The sequence below is a fragment of the Cicer arietinum genome, chromosome 6 (genome assembly GCF_000331145.2).
Source record: "Cicer arietinum cultivar CDC Frontier isolate Library 1 chromosome 6, Cicar.CDCFrontier_v2.0, whole genome shotgun sequence".
NCBI classification, from domain to species: Eukaryota; Viridiplantae; Streptophyta; class Magnoliopsida; order Fabales; family Fabaceae; genus Cicer; species Cicer arietinum.
The window spans coordinates 64,669,564-64,686,305 of NC_021165.2; the positions used below are offsets into that span (position 1 = coordinate 64,669,564).

The 16,742-nt window shown below is 28.8% G+C and overlaps 1 protein-coding gene across 1 annotated transcript; it reads right to left on the reverse strand.

Moving 5' to 3' along the window:
* Positions 1 to 5,505: 5,505 nt before the first annotated feature.
* LOC101503875 (high-affinity nitrate transporter 2.1-like) lies at positions 5,506 to 7,994 on the reverse strand. Its single transcript, XM_004505992.4, has 3 exons — positions 7,102 to 7,994; positions 6,864 to 6,979; positions 5,506 to 6,590 (listed from the first exon to the last, which is right to left on the reverse strand). The coding sequence occupies exons 1-3, from the start codon at positions 7,909 to 7,911 to the stop codon at positions 5,933 to 5,935; spliced, it is 1,584 nt and encodes a 527-aa protein (XP_004506049.1). The 5' UTR covers positions 7,912 to 7,994; the 3' UTR covers positions 5,506 to 5,932.
* Positions 7,995 to 16,742: the final 8,748 nt, after the last annotated feature.

Here is a 16,742-nt window from a genome sequence, read left to right on the forward strand (position 1 = left end):
GATTTCTCAAGAATCAAAACTGATTGCTAAAGCTTAGTAGTACATATTTCAACAACTTGAATGGAGTGATTTGCTCATCAAGACAATCTTGAATCTCCAATTTGTCTATTGAAACAAAAAGCTATTGGACAGCTAGAGAGGATTCGGTTCTATCTATTACGCTGTAATGAATCAAGACCAGGTCCAATTATAGATTTAGGTCCAAGTCCGTGAGATACTTTTTTGATGACTCATAGCTCTCTAGAAGGATCTAGATAGATCCAAGAAAATGTTTACCAAGAAAATGAATGAAGAAAATTGGTTTTAGAATAGTTTAACCTTAGTCTCTTTTAGAAGTATTTCATCCTCCATTAATGCACCTCTAACAAAGGTATATTACATACGCCCCCTCAAGATGAGTTCGCAATTAGTGACACCAATCTTGTCTCATGTGAATTTGGCTCTTGTATGTGGTTTAGTGAGGACATTGGCCACCAGATGGTCCTTATTAGTTAGTAGATATGTGGTTCAATCATGTTTTTCCATTTGAACAAGTTGGCACACATAGTAATAGTCAAGAGCAATGTGCGTCATTTCGGAGTGAAACACAAGAATGCAACATAAGTAGGTAGCTCTAACATTATCATAAAATAGTGTTTTTCTTGATACCAAGTTCCCCTAGCAAATTAACTATTTGCGTGATTTATGTTGGAGTGTTGGATACTAAATGATATTTTGCTTTTGAAGATGAGTAGGTCAGTGTCTATGAAACACGAATACTGACACAAATGCTAGACACAACACTGACACGTTGACACTAATAAAAATATAAGAAAATAAATTGATTTAATGGAATCAATATCTCGATGCCGTATTAGTTGTCTGACACCAATACACCTTCGATAACAAATGTTAGCGGCATAGAGTGTGTGTTGCATCTTAGGGAGCCATGGAACTAGATTTCCATCTTGATAGATGATGTAGGCTTAGGTTGAAGTGAAGTCATCAAGATTTCCCTCAATCTGCATCATTAAATGTTTGCGAGTGCAAGTGATGCGGTTTCACGAGCTATAAGCCATGGTTGATAGTGAATTGTAAATATTTCGAGACACATTTGAGTTGTTGAAAGTAAAACTGAGCTTTTAAACCACGGTTGTTTTCTATTATAATTAGTACAATTTGTAGTCTCTTGAAATATATGATCCCAAAATTTTCTCCATCGGTGGTTCAAGCCCTATGCTCAAAATGAATATTGTCTAGTGTTTTAACATGCAACCATCCACCGTGAATTTGGCTCTCCATACAAAATAAGAATTACTATTTATATGCACACATCCTTATTCATCTACTTTTACATTACTTAGTGATCGAAAAGGATCACACACTCTTACACATTTCTCTATCTTTTTCCCAAATAAGGTGTAGTCGTGTACGATTAGTATCGTACCAAAAAAATATTATAGGGTACGTGAAACATTTGACAAATAAATACTTAACATTGAGTTGAATCCTTATTTGAAAATAAAATATTGTGAGGTGCGTGAAACATTTGACAAATAAATACTTAACATTGAGTTGAGTCGTTATTTGAATTTAGGTTCAGACGTGTTGGATATCACCAAGTACCTATCCAAATATTGAGTCATCTCTCAATGTTTGATGTTAGGCTCTTTTTCTACAACTACTAAGGAAACTATTAAAATTAGGGTTCTAATAGTGAAAAGAGAAAAAACAAGAGAAAACTAGCTAAAAATTAAAAACATTATTTTCTTTATACATTGACTTCCTTATAAGGTCATATAATGCTAATATAATCTTGCGCAAACTTATAATAAGATAGCTACAACAACCATACCTTAGCACTACTATCAATTAAGAGTAAATTACTAAATTGTCTCCCGAAATTATAGGGGTCAAACTTTTATTTCATAAATTTTGGATATAGGCAAATAATACTTTGATATTGAAAGACGTCAGACAATATAGTCCATTCGTTAATGAGGTTAACATGGATGTTAACTGTTTACACAACGAGTCTAGTTGTTAGCCAACTCATTGCCACGTAAGAGAGACTAATTTACCCGATTTTAGAAATATGAAGGCTAATTTGCCCGATTTTAGAAATATGAAGGCTAATTTGCCCGATTTTGAAAACGAAATTGAAATTTAATTATTTTTTTGATAGTGAAACCCTATCATCATTACAACGATAACATCTTCATTTATATAATTCATTTTTCTTCTTCTTCCACGATATCATATTTTCTTCCAAGAACAATTATTTTTTTAATTCGTTCATTCATTCTTTCTTCTTCTTCTATGATGTTCAAATCGTAGAAAATGGAAAAATCAAGAACCATTTATTCTTCTTCCTCCATGGGTGAAAGCATGAACTCGATGACTCTAAAATGTCATTATAAAAGAAAAAATATTGTTAGAGTTGCTGCAACTAAGAATAACTTTGGAAGATAGTTCTTTTCACACCTCTTGCCAAGGTAATTTTGCCAAATTGTTTCTTTCCTTTTCCCAATTTTCTCTCCAATTTTTTTCTACTGTTATCTCAAACCTTGCTAACTGATTTCTCTAATTTTCTCCCATAAACTAATGCACAAGAAAGACAAAGTCAAAGCCCAATTGAGCCACAAGTGGGACAAAACTAAACTGAAATACCAACGTCACAATCTGGACCCACTCATGAAGATCAAATGTTGTCATAAGAAGTACATATGTCCAAGGAGATGCATCGGGGACTAGAAAAAGGTATGACAATTCAGAGTCTGTATTGCAATTTATAATATGGTGTGAGAACCAAATTTCTAGCAAGTGAGCAATTTCAGGGGATGGTTTGTGTATTTTGAAAAAGTGTGTCTCAAGAGCTAATTTGCTTGTAATTATAATCATTTGAGCGACCTATTTGCTTATAAGTTATAATTTTCAGGTACCAACTTGAATACTCTATATTTCTCAACAATAATGTTACATAAAAATGTACAAACTAATGCCTCCCATAACAATAGTTCAAAACATAACAGTTATTTCCAAAATAGACTTATTTTGTCTCTATTTCTTAATGACTCAACTTGGTCTATCAGTCTTGTCTTCCATGGTCCTTAGATAATAAGACTAGTTTGTCAATCATTCTTGTTTTTCAAACATCATGAGCTCCATTGTCCTTAGTTGATGATTTTTTACCAAACTGTCAACCATGCCCAACAACTTTGCCTTCAACAGATCTTGGTCTATTTCTCTATTAAGAAAACCTAGTTTTTGATTCTCATCAATCCATATAAAGAAGTTGCAGTTATATGAATCATCTTGAAAAAAATAGATAAATTGGGGAACCGACATGAAAAAATTTCTCTTCCAAAGTTATTATTAGTTGCAACAACTCTAACAAAATCTTATTTTTTTTCATAATGACATTTGAGAATCACCAAGTTCAAGCTTTGACCATTGGAGAAAGAATAATAAGTGGTTCTTGATTTTACTATTTTCTACGATTTAAACACCATAAAAGAAGAAGAAAAATAAATTATATAAATGAAAATTCTTGGAAGAAGAAGATAAAAATCATGGAAGAAGAACAAGAGTAGATTATATATATGGATATGTTACTGTTACAATGATGATATGTTTCAGTTTAAAAAAAATTGAATTTCATTTTCATTTTTAAAATCGGGCAAATTAGGCCCTCACTTATGTGGCAATGAGTTGACTAAAAACTGCACTTGCCACTTAAATAGTTACGTCCACGTCAACCTTATTAACGGAATAAAATAATTATATTGCTCGACCTTTCAATTTCAAGATATTATTTGCTTATTTCCAAAATTCAAGGACGAATGTTTGACCCCTACAATTTCAAAGGACAATTTAGCGATTTACTGGTCAACTACTAACAAAATACATTTAAAAGACTAAAATATCCCTCTAAAATAAATAAGAAGATTCATTACTTTCTTATCCTCACTCATCCTATTATGGACAAAAAGATTGTACGATGGTATATGAAGAGTCAATATTGTTGGCATAATTTTAAATTACAGTTGAAAATCACGATCAAATACAACCTTAAAATGTTAATTAAAAAAAATACAACCTCAACTGTAAACGTATTGGCGTATTGCTATCGCGAATAAAACCAAAGATTTTTTTATTATATTATATATGACATTGTAAAATCTATGTAACATAAGCATATTTTATTATATAAAACTCGAGCACCAAAATTTTGTGAGCGGAACAGAACTCCCGTGCCCTGTTCGTACATGTTATTGTGTAGCTGAGTATTTTTTTTTTTTGGTCTAAAATGTAGCATATTTATTCCATTAAAATTAGTAAAACAAAAGGAAAGTTTAATTTGTAGAACATTTTTAGTTTTAAATGAGTACAAACAATTGTTTCTATTTGTAAGCTTCTATTGTGCTTGTTTGCGTTTGTCTTCTTTCTTCACGAACACATATCTCACACGTACATCGTCTAGCTTTGTCTATGGCGTCCAAATATATTGGAATTGAGTGAAACAAGATGTTGCTTATGACATACGACAGATAGTGGTTATCATTAAATTATTTTATGAACTGTGAAATGAAGATGACGTGAGAAACGGGACACGATTCAAAGTATATAATTAGTGGCATTACATCTTGTTAGTATCCACTTGGTTGTTTATCAGATTATTATTAATATAAGAATTATATGCTTCACGAAAAGAGACATGGGAAATTAAATAATTAAATCTACAATAATTGAGTTGAGAAATAATTATAATATCAATTTAATTCCGATTCCATTCAATTAAACTAGTATAGTGCTCCCATTGAGATCTGTGTTGTGACGTATTACACCTGAATCTGTATATTGTCCCAAATTGCCAGCGCTACATATGACAGAATATTCAATGTCCACTAAATATCACAAGATGTTGATTCAAAAAATATCATAAGATGTTCAATAGAAAAGTCTATGGTGCACAAATAATATAGTCTTATATAAGTACTATTAAATTAATATTTTCACACCAAAACTAAAATGTCAATACATTAATATTTTACATCCTCTTTTTCTTATTGATTAATGTATACCATCCACATACGCGAAAGTTCATGAATAAAAGAAAAATAGAACGAATTTGACTCAATTAATTGAAGTTGGCATGAGTGGAATAAGGGCTAGTTTTCTCACAAGTTATCTTTTTTGAATACATTAAAATCGATATTGTATATCGAGATGAGAATAAAAACATTCAAAGAGAGAAAAATAATAATATAAAAATAATTACAGTATTTATGTCAAAAAATCATTTCTCTTTCTTTGATCCACATAATTTCATATAAGTTTGAAATTTGAATCCTAATTAAAAGATGTTTCAGATTTTAGAGTCACTCAAACACGAAAAAAAAACCAAAAATAAAAAGACGGAATTTAAATGATAAAATACTTTTTATTAGATAAAAAATGTAATGTCTTACATAATTTTTAACTGATAAAACACTTTATTAGAGAAAAAAATATAAGATATTTCAATACTGTATGAAAATAATCTATTATTTATATAACATACACATACATTACAGATCATATCTTACTTTATTATATATTTAAAGTAAGGGTTCACTTAATTAAGAAGAAAATACACCAAATCCTAAGCAGGAATTTCAATGGTGTAAAACATTACACCAATATATTTAATTCCTTTTAACATTTTATCATTTTTGTTGAAAAAACAAAAACTTAATTTATTCAAATAGAGCAATCCATTAGCCCTTGAACTTAAACAAGAAAGTGTGGACTAATTACCGGTCATACTTTGAAATTACGGTCTATACCTTCAATTTATCACATTATTGCGGATTTTGAAGTCTCTACGACTATATCACAAGTGCAATTTTAACTGTATAAGTTTTTCACCGTAACTGCCACATTAACTGCATGGTGGTAATTGAAAACTATATTAGTAGTGGCTAGGAGTTGTATCCGGCGGTGATGCAGCAGAAGCTACACGTTTCCCTCTCTCAGAACGACTATTCTCTGCAAACTTCAAACTGGACTGATGCAACCCTTTCTGCACCTCTTCCTCATTCCATTCAGAAGTATAATAATGTTCCTCACTCACTTCTTTTGAAGGAGGACAAAACATGCTACCCCACTGTGGAAAATGAACAAGTGTAACAGGAAGAGTGCAAGCTACAATCATTGCACCCATCCAAGAAAGACCAGTTGAAGTTGAGAATTTTGAGCTTGAAAAAAACACTAACTGTGTTACTCCAGAACCAAAGTTACCACCTGCACCAGTTAAACCTGATATAATCCCTAAAGACCTTCTTGAAATGAAAGGAATTATGCCAAATGTTGCACCACATGCTGCTTGTGCTCCAACAGAGAACAGGATCATGGATACTACTGCTATTGGAAGTGTATTTGCACGGCCTAACCATATGCAGAAAACTCCTCCCAGGGTTTGGAGGATCCATAGTGTCCATAGTCTTCCTCTCATGCCGAATAATCTAGCGGCTGCGTCTGATGCGTAGCCGCCGAAAGGGCGAGCGACTAGGTTCGCCATTCCGAATGATGCTGCAATGACTCCAGCTGTGTGTAGCTTCAAATTAAACCTGTTTTATATTCATTCATTATGTTGTTAGCTAGTCCTAGAGATCACTAAGACTATCAAGATTTTGAAGAAAGTCGGTTACTGCAATTCGATTAAGATCAGAGTTTTTATGGCCGTTTGATTAAGATCAGACGATTGAGATCTAAAATTTAGATTCTAAAAGTAATAAAATAGTTTTATGTCCGATCTTAATTGAACGAACATAAAACTCTTTCTTCGTGTAGTTTTGACTGCATGCAAAATCCAATTCCGCTTAAGTGATTCATCTAATTACCTGTCATAGAAATACTCAGCAATGACATTATCAGTGGTTAATTCAACTCCCATAGAGTAACCATATAGGAGAGCAAAAACCCATGTCCTGTAATTTGTTATGGCATACCATAACACCTGAAAACAAACAAACAAAAAAATAATAAAAAACCAGATTATTTAATATACTTTGAACTCGAAAAAATAGAAGTGAATTGATTAATTATATATGTGACGTTGTGAAAAACAAAGTGACTAACCTTTGTGAACTTGTCTTTAGCAACATTACCCTTCTTCTGCAAGGCAGCAAGGTTACCATCAGGCAAATCCTGTCCTAATGTTAAGACCAAAATCCCCATAATAACATGCAACCAACCAGGGATAAAAAAGGCAATTCTCCAAGCAGTAAAAGGAGTAGCACCAGCTCTTCTAATCAACTCATAAACCAAAGGCATTATAAGTTGAGTGGCCCCACCACCCATATTACCCCAACCAGCAGCAGTCCCATTAACCAACCCAATAATCTTACTATTAAACATAGTACTCATCCAATATTGACAAGAAACAAATGTTGCCAAAGAAAAACCAATCATGAACCTAACTGCTATGTAACCAGCAGCATCATTCACAAATGACATGCAGAAAACAGTTGGAGCAGAGAGCATAATAAGGAAAGCACAACCGTAACGTGGACCTAAAAGGTCACAAACTGCACCCATTATTAGTCTCGAGAAAATACTACCTGAAACCGAAGCCACGCCGGCGTTTCCAACGTCGGCTTTGGTTAGGTTCAGGTTGTCGCGAATGATGGGGACTAATGGCGCCGCGGCGAAAGTCGAGACGAAGCATGTGAAAAAAGATATCCATGATAAATGGAAGGTTCTCATGTGAGGGTTTGCTAGTGAGAAGAGTTTGAAAACTTTGGATTTGTGTTCTGAATCAACTGGTAATGCGAATTTGGCTGTTGTGTCAGTTGGAACCGTTGGGGAAGTGACTGATGATATGAAGGTTTGTTCTCGACCTGTTACTCCATGCATGGAGCTTCCTGGTGATCCTTCAATATCAGCCATTGATTTGGAATATGGGGGGTGTATATATGAAAGTAGTTGGTTTGGGAAGTAATTAGTTAATTAATGAAGTTGTGAATAATGAATAAGGAATGTGTTGTATTTATAGTGGCGGAAACAGTTGACAATGTAATGAGCTAATTGAGTTCCCAATGGTTGTAAATTTTTAAACTAATTGAACTTATTAATATAATCAATTTCGCCGCATCTGACTAATGAATCGGGAAAGAACTCATGGTATATCCCAAAGGTTCATTTATGTGACATCATCAACTATCAACTGTGATAGAGATTCTAAATTAGTTGCATATACTGTAAAATAATGTTTCTAATTGCAATTAACCATGGGATTAGTATTTAATATTTGTTTTTTATTTTTATAATCAAAGATATATGTATGATTATTGAGAACTTCTGCTGAATATTAGACTATCAGAATTTGATATATATATCAGTACATTGGATTTTTAAATTATTAATTAAATGAAGATTTTTTGTTTAAAAAAACTATTTTATATTATTTAAAAATTATATTAACTAAATATTATTTATTAAAAGTTTCGGTAAAATAAAGTAAAATTTAATTTATTATTTGTTTTAATATAAAATATAAAAATTAAAATAGTAATTATAAATAATAAAATGATATTTTTTTTTATGAAATGATTTTTTAAAAATAGTAAAATCGATAAATAAAATTCTGATTCATAAAAATAATTATTAAAATTTATTAATTTAGAAAACAATTTAACAAGATCCTTCAATTTAGGAATGTGCGGTGAAAGCTTCCATAATTGTTTAGTGACTTGGATAATACGGAAAACTATATATTGCACTACAAGTGTCTAAAGTGTATCTGTTATCCTCTTATTACATGTGAGCCTATCAAATAATCTTAATGCATACTTTGTGTTTGCATATTTCTTCATCAAATAATAAAAACTCGAGAAATTCGAATGGAAATGAGATGTAGTTTAGATGATTTTTTTCTACAACTCGCTTATCACTTTTTCTTTAACAAGAAGTACATATAGCACTATAAGGCTTATTTTTTCACAGAGAAATATATTAAGTAAAACAATACAATACAAAAATATATCTTGAAAATTCTAAAATAGGAAAAATTTAAAGTTATTATTGTTAAATGATAATTAGAAAATAACAATGAAATTTTTTACAATACTAAATTTCTTTTGAAATTTCAGGACTACAATACACTTATAATTTTCAATGCAAGTACTTAAATTAAATTTCACAACACTTATAAAAGAAAAATAATACAGTCAATGCAACTTTAAGGTGATTCTAACTAATGCATCTTATATTGAAAAACTAGAGCTAATATATATAGTTTTGGTTTCATTTGTTATTTACCATATTGGACATTGTGAGACTTGTTACAAGATGTTATGATTTCAATAATTTCCAACAATTTTCACCTAGACTCAAATTGATAAATCTTCGGATTTCATTATCTACACTAATAATCATAGGCTAAACAAACTATCATACTCCAACGTAATGACCAGTAAACATTCTAATAATTTCTACATATTGGAAACTAGGTTGCAAATTTATTATACAACTTTCATGTTGATTTTTTAATAAAGTTCTTCAATTATAGAGATAATCTCACGACACACACACCTTTGTATCAATGTTAACCAATGAAAGAATCAACTTTAACTTACGCATCATAATAACTTGCAATGGCAAAAAAACAAGAGACATTTTTCGTAGGTATACCCCTAGGAAACTATGAGAAACGAAATATCTAACTTGTGTGATCGCGAAGTATATCTATAATAAATCTTTAGGGAATAGCTTTTGCTTTTTGCTTTTTTTTTTTATTTTTATGTTTTATTTTCAGAAGATTTTTGAGGGGGTTAGTTTATCAGAATGTTCAAAACAAAAAATAAAAAACTGTTTTTCACTTATAATTTCTAAAGAGTTTTCTCTTTATAAACTGTTTTTTTTTTATAAATAATAATGGAGGTTGCTTGTTCCGAAATCCTTGAAAAATGATTTTCTTTCTTTTATTTTAACAATTCCAGAGATTTAGCTCATTGGAAAGTTTGAAATTTTAAAAAATAATATTCCCACGTAGTAGTTTTTGAGAGATTTGCTCATGAGAAACTTTTTTTCGAAAAAAAATAAATTATTGATGTTTGCTTTTGGGGATTATAAAAAAAAACCTAAAAAACGTCATTTTTTTAGGGATTATTCTCCTAAAAAAGATTTATTAAAAAATATTTTGTAGTGATAAGATAAAAAAAGTCGAATACAATCTTAAAATATTTTTAATTTATAATAAAGAACTAAAATCAATAAATATATATATAGTCTTGTTCAAATATATTATAATTTTACTCAACTTAAATAATAGTTATAAGCTAAATAGCAGTGTTTTAAAAATTAAATTAGATTGATATCGAACTCACAAGACCTTGTGTATCATCTTAACAACAATCTAACTACTCAAATAACTTAATTATATATTAAGAGTTAAATTTAAATTTAGAACCTCTTTGATTAAATTGCAAAAAGACTCTTATCATCTCATCCAAATACTTCTCTACGACAATCTCATTATGCAAACAATAATAATTACAACATTAGACACCAAATTATAGAGATAATGTACCCATTCATCAGTTACAAATAGTCTAAACCAAATAATGAAAATTCAGAGTCAAATCTTTCTTTCCCCTTTCAAAACTCCTAATATAAACACAAATCTTTATTAATGGAAGAAAATATGTCTTTATATAAGCCAAATACGGATTAATTTTTTTATTTAAATTCTTACACGACAGTGGATTTTATTTTTTCTTTCAGTATAACTGTTCGTACTTCTGAATCTGATTATAAGTGTGACAACATATGACCCAATTTGTTTACTAATTAAATAATTGAATTTAAAGGCTTCTATCTTCTATCGAACCCATATAGTTGGCAACTAGTTGTTGTTGTTGCCTATTCACAACCAACGTTCAAACTTTGTAAAAATAAGGCAAGTTCCAAAGTCAATCAATCATTGCAACTTTTTTTGTAAAAATAAAATATTATTGCGAGTTCATTTTTCGTCTAAGACTGTTTCTTTTCTATTATCAAATCTGAATTTTCACATATTACTCAAAAGAGATTACACTTTATGCTAATTAATGTGTGTTCATAAATAATTATATGTCATTGACATTGTTTCATATAATATCTTAATTATACTTGGGCCGCATACGAAGCAAAGCAAGTTGCAACTTTGCAAGTCAATCAATCATTGCGATTTTTTTCTTCGAAGATTCTATTTGTCAAAATGCACAAGATAGTGTATAAATTAGCTAATATTATTTTATAAAAAAAATAGCTAATATTATATGATTCTAGTAGATAAAAATAAGAATTTGTTTTAAATTTTTTTGTTTAAATCAATCTATCTATTTATTCAAATTGTATATTAATTTACCTTATTCAAATTGTATATTAATTTACGGGACGTTCTATTTAATATAAAAAGTACGATATATTAGTATATATTTTGAAAATGGGACAAATTAAAATTTAAAAAAAAATTGAAAACATAATCCTTACAGCCATACCATAAAAAAATTTCAACAATAAATTTAAATTTTTATATAGATAATAATTAAAATTTGCAGTTAATAAAAAGTTCATATGCCCGTAAAAAAATAAAATAAAACGGTCATATATATCACCTATGATTCTTTTAAAACCAAAATTAGTGTTAACATTTTAATCCAAAAATAAAAAAATGTTAACTTAACCGGAAACCGTCTCTTTCTGCTTGTGTAATTGAAAGTTGCAGCACTTGATGATGTCAGACCAAAACTATATATAAAATGCATATCTCAATATTTCACCCTTTCATGATCTCCTAGAGTTCCTATTTAACAACCTGTTGTAATTTATACATAACCAGCGTAGACTTGTGCCATCCATTTTCAAAAGAGCATTATATTTTAGTTACTATTTTTAACATTTATTTTTAACTTGATCTTTTTTTATTACTTTCTATTATCATATTACCATTTTGATAATTACTTCTTAAAACATATCAATAAATATCCATATAGTGAAATATCATTTGGTAGTAGTTATTATTTTGAGTTTAAAGGCAATACACTATAATAATGTAAAACTTTTACATTTTCACTTTATCATAATTCTTTCAATTTGGCAAATCATATTGTGTACTTTTGATTCAAAGACACTTATGAACACAAATTGTTATTGGTTGTCATGTGTAAATATTTTAAATTGATAAAATATTTGTTAGGATTTTTGCATGGAGATGCATATGGTGCCCCAAAGGAGACTGCACCACAAATGCATTCCTTTATATTGTGTTATTATTGTGTTGTTAGGTTATTGTTGTTGTAATTGAGTTTGATCTAAATTTTTATTGTTATAAGAATGAAATTGAAAGAAAAGAAAAGGTATGCATTTGGAAGGAATCTTATATTAGAGTCTAATAACACGTCTTTGTTTTTTATCTAATAGTGAATGTGATGTTACTCTTCTGAATGATTATAAGTATAAAAAATTAACAGCGAACTTGTCGGTTGTAATTTTGAAAATTTATCCTGAGTTGAAAACTGATTCAGTACTGAATTCTGTTTGCGGTTCTAGTGTGCATGCGATTATGTTTGTGTGTTTTGCTTGTTGTTTGTATTTATGCTTGCTTCTGCCAAGTTCTATTTTGCATGTGTGGTTATGCTTGCGGTTCTATTGCTGCCCAATTTTGTTTGCGTTTTTATGCGATTAGTTTTGCATGTGTTTTTTTGTTTGTGCTTGCATTTGTGTTTCAAGTTTATTTTTTCTTACGAGTTTTGTTTCATCATCTATTTTGTTTTTATGTTTTTATGCAGCAAGATATCAATGAAGATTATGAAAATGGTAATGAATTATTTCAAGATAATGACGTAGACAATGAATTTCAAGAGGATGACATAGATGATGAATTTGAATTGGAAGATATAGATGTTGAATATGAAAAACACACTTGAATGATTTGGATGGTGGTTTTTTAGATTATGTTTTTTTTTGTGTGTGTGTTAGACATCTACTTAATTAAAGCATAAAAAAACTATATTTTGTCATTTGGTTAGGTTTGCACTTTAAAGTACTTAATTGAAGTATCAAAACTTCAACAAACTATATTTTGTCATTCTGCTAGACTCATACTTTAAAGTATTGAACTTTATTAAATTATGTTAGACATTTTGTTTTTTACTATGTATTTAAATACAACTTCATCAACAATTTTTGTGTTAAATTTTTATTATATTTTCCTTAGCTCAATTCTTTTAAGCTATATAGTTGTTCTTATAAGTAAAATAAAAGAGGTGATTTAAAATTAAATGAGTTGTGTATATAATTTATTTGATTACATTTACAAAATAAATTATTATAAATAATAACAAAATGTCTAGTTTGTGATTTGTATTCAAATAATAGAAAATTTAAAATTGTTGCTACCTATAAGTTATATCATCATTTTATCAATGTTCTCATTGCATCACTTTAAGACAACAATTATCAATTATTGATAGCTATGACAATGATTAAAAAAATCTCCAAAGGTGTGGTAAAAAATTGTTCTCTATTCCCATAATTTAGACAACATTATATATAGTGTGCCTAAAAGCCTAAGATAATAGCAAAAGTACGCAACGCAAGAAAAATGTTGTCTAGCAACATTTTTCCCAGTTTTGGAAACTTTTTTAAATAATGTTGAGAAGCAAAAATGTTGTAGTGTGAGAATCATGGTTGAGACCAAGAAAGAGATAAATAATTAAATAAAAATATAAAACTTGAAATGATTGTGTGAAGAATTATGATACTATGATACACCTTTATATAGTACCTTTAAAGTAACTAACATATATAACTATCTTTCTTCTAATCATAACTAACTTCTGACTACCTTTCATCTAACAATTCCATCTTGTGAAGAAAAATGAAACAAGAAAAAAATAAAAATACAATGTAACTAATGAAAGAAAATTACAAGAAAAATAATACTCATAATCACATCGGATGAAGAAGAAAGTTGATGTAGAAAGTTGTAGCGACTGAAATGTATACCTATTGTCGAAGTGTTTTGTCTACTTTGAACTAACTTGAAAATCTTCCGATGTCTTTCAACACTCACTCCAATATAGAATAAAAAAAAAAATTCAATCTTGGATCTTCAAATGTAAAATTTGGCTAATAAAACTTAATCATCATAGGATGAAAGTGCAAAGAGAATGAGAAATGTCTAACTACCATATAGTAGAAGAACAAAGAAAACGATAATTGTTTTACTATCATATGGTAGAAGTACAAAAAAATATACAACAATGACTAAAAAAGAATGAAATATTATTAAAAAAAATACTAATCAACGATAAAATCTTCAAAGCATTGTATCATGAACATCAAACTATCTTAAATTTTGAATCTTCAAATAAGTTTTTTAATAATATATATATACAATCCATATCCAAAACCAACCAACTCCAAGAGAACAAGAGACAAATCATTAACCGAAAAATTTAATCAATTATAGTCATATTCCAGAATAAAAGTCACAATTTTATCTTAAGAGTAATAATTTGATGGATAATGTACTCCTTCAACAATTCAAACTTCTTTAAGGTCATCAGTTTCTTTGACGCAAAAAAAAAAAAATAGAAATCTTGAAAAGAAAAATAATCAAAGTAAAAATCACCACAAATTAGAGAGAGAATCAAGAGCTACGTTGAAAATTATCTTAGTCTTGAACTAATAAAATTGCATGTATTTTCTTTAGCAAAAATTGGACGAATCCATTTGAAATCTTGAATATTTGTTGAAACAAGAAGATGATGAAGGGTAAACAATAAACTAGTTAGAACCAACTAGAATCTTGATCGAAAATCTTCAAAATTCAATAGAAAATGGAAAACTAAAAATGAATGAAGCTCCAAAGAAAAATTTCTCAAAGAAATCTTGAGAAATAATGTAGCATAATAATTATTGTTGTAATATCATGTTAAAAATTATGACTGAACTAAAAAAAAAACTAAAGAGAAATATAAAATTTAAAATGGTAGTGTAAATAATTATGATATAATTAATGCACCTTTATATTTATATAGTGTTAGATAAGTATCATAACTACCTTCTATTAAATCATATCTAATTTAAAAAAAAAAAATCATATCTAACTTTTAACTACCTTAATATAATTATAACACATATCTAATTATATTCAATTTGATAATTTCTTTTATTCTCTTATTTTTTTGTATAATAGTTATTTAACGTATTTTATTATCGATGTAAAATTCAAAGTAAAATAAAATTTTATAGAAATCATATTGATTTGAGTCATCAAATAAAATGCTAATGACGTTAGAGCCATAGCTTGATAATAATAAAAATGATGTTATTATTATTTTATAAATTTTGTGATAGGGTGCTTAATCCAAATTGATAATCATAATATTAGAGCCATGCTTTATAGGTTTCTTGCCTCATATAGTTGGTGCAAATGACCCTATCACAATTGTTTCTCATCTACCTAATGTAACACCTAAAATTTAACATGAATAAAAAAAAATACAATTGATGAAACTGAAATTTTTAATTCATACAAATTACGTGCTCGTAAATAAATAGAAACGGGAGAGCAATTTTGGCATTCAAGAAAGACGTTTTTGTACTATGGGAGTGAGTAGCTTTGTGAGAGAGCATTGAGTGTCGTGGGTGGCGCATGGACGTGTTGATGTTGCTAGTTGCTTCTACATGCATGCTGTTTCATTATTTGAATTATAATTATCACTATTACTCATTTTATGGATGATCTTGTTGTGTAAACCAAATAAAATTATCAAATGTACATTTATATACAAGTTGAAACAACATTAACGTCAAGTTATATTTTTCTACATACCAAATGTTTGTTTTTGACTTTTCTTAGCTTTTAAAAAACCCATCTTCTACTTCTATGAGAAATAAAATAAAAAATTCCTCCAGATAGTTTGTGGATGTTGTTGTTGTACTGACCAAATAAAGTTATCAAATATACATTTATATACAAGTTGAAATAACAATACACATCAATAAAGGTTTGAATTTTACTTTTTATTTTATTTTCTTCTAAAAAACCATATTCTAGTTCTATGAGAAATGGAAGCAATTCCTTTTACATAGTTTGGGGATGTTGTTGTTGTTGTACAAGCCGAATAAAGCCATCAAATGTACATTTATATAAAAGTTAAACGACATATATATAAATTGAAACAACATCAAGTTCTATTTCTAAATACAAAAAATGAACATCAATATATTTGGGTTTTTTTCTTTCTAAAAAAATCATATTCTAGTTCTATATGAAATTGAAACAATTTCTCTAGTTAATTTGAGGATGATGTTGTTGTACAAGCCTAATAATGTTATAAAAAATATATTTATATAGAAGTTGAAACAACATCAACATTCAGTTCTATTTTTAAATACAAAAAATGAACATCAATAAATTTGATTTTTATGTGAGAAATGAAAGCAATTCCTCTATCTAGTTTGGGGTTGATGTTGTTGTTGTAGAAGTCAAATAAAGTTAGAGCTTAGATCTATAAAAAATCAAAATAGACAACCTAAGTTGAATCTTTACAAACCTTTCTCAAATATTTCTTTTCTTACAAAAAAACTATTTGGGTTGAAGAAAAATAGAAGAGAAAAATATTGATCTAGAGAAAATTTTTGTGACTTTGTTTTGTTTAAGTGAAGTGAAACAAAAAATAGGATACTATTTACTTAAAAATTTAATTTATGAGAATGAATTAAAT

Excerpts from the sequence above, each read along its gene's own strand:
- LOC101503875 (XM_004505992.4), bottom strand. The coding sequence starts at position 7,911 with ATGGCTGATATTGAAGGATCACCAGGAAGCTCCATGCATGGAGTAACA. Across the intron at positions 6,980-7,101 it reads CTAAAGACAAGTTCACAAAG|GTGTTATGGTATGCCATAAC; the intron begins GTTAGTCACTTT and ends GTTTGTTTTCAG. Across the intron at positions 6,591-6,863 it reads GCTGAGTATTTCTATGACAG|GTTTAATTTGAAGCTACACA; the intron begins GTAATTAGATGA and ends AATATAAAACAG.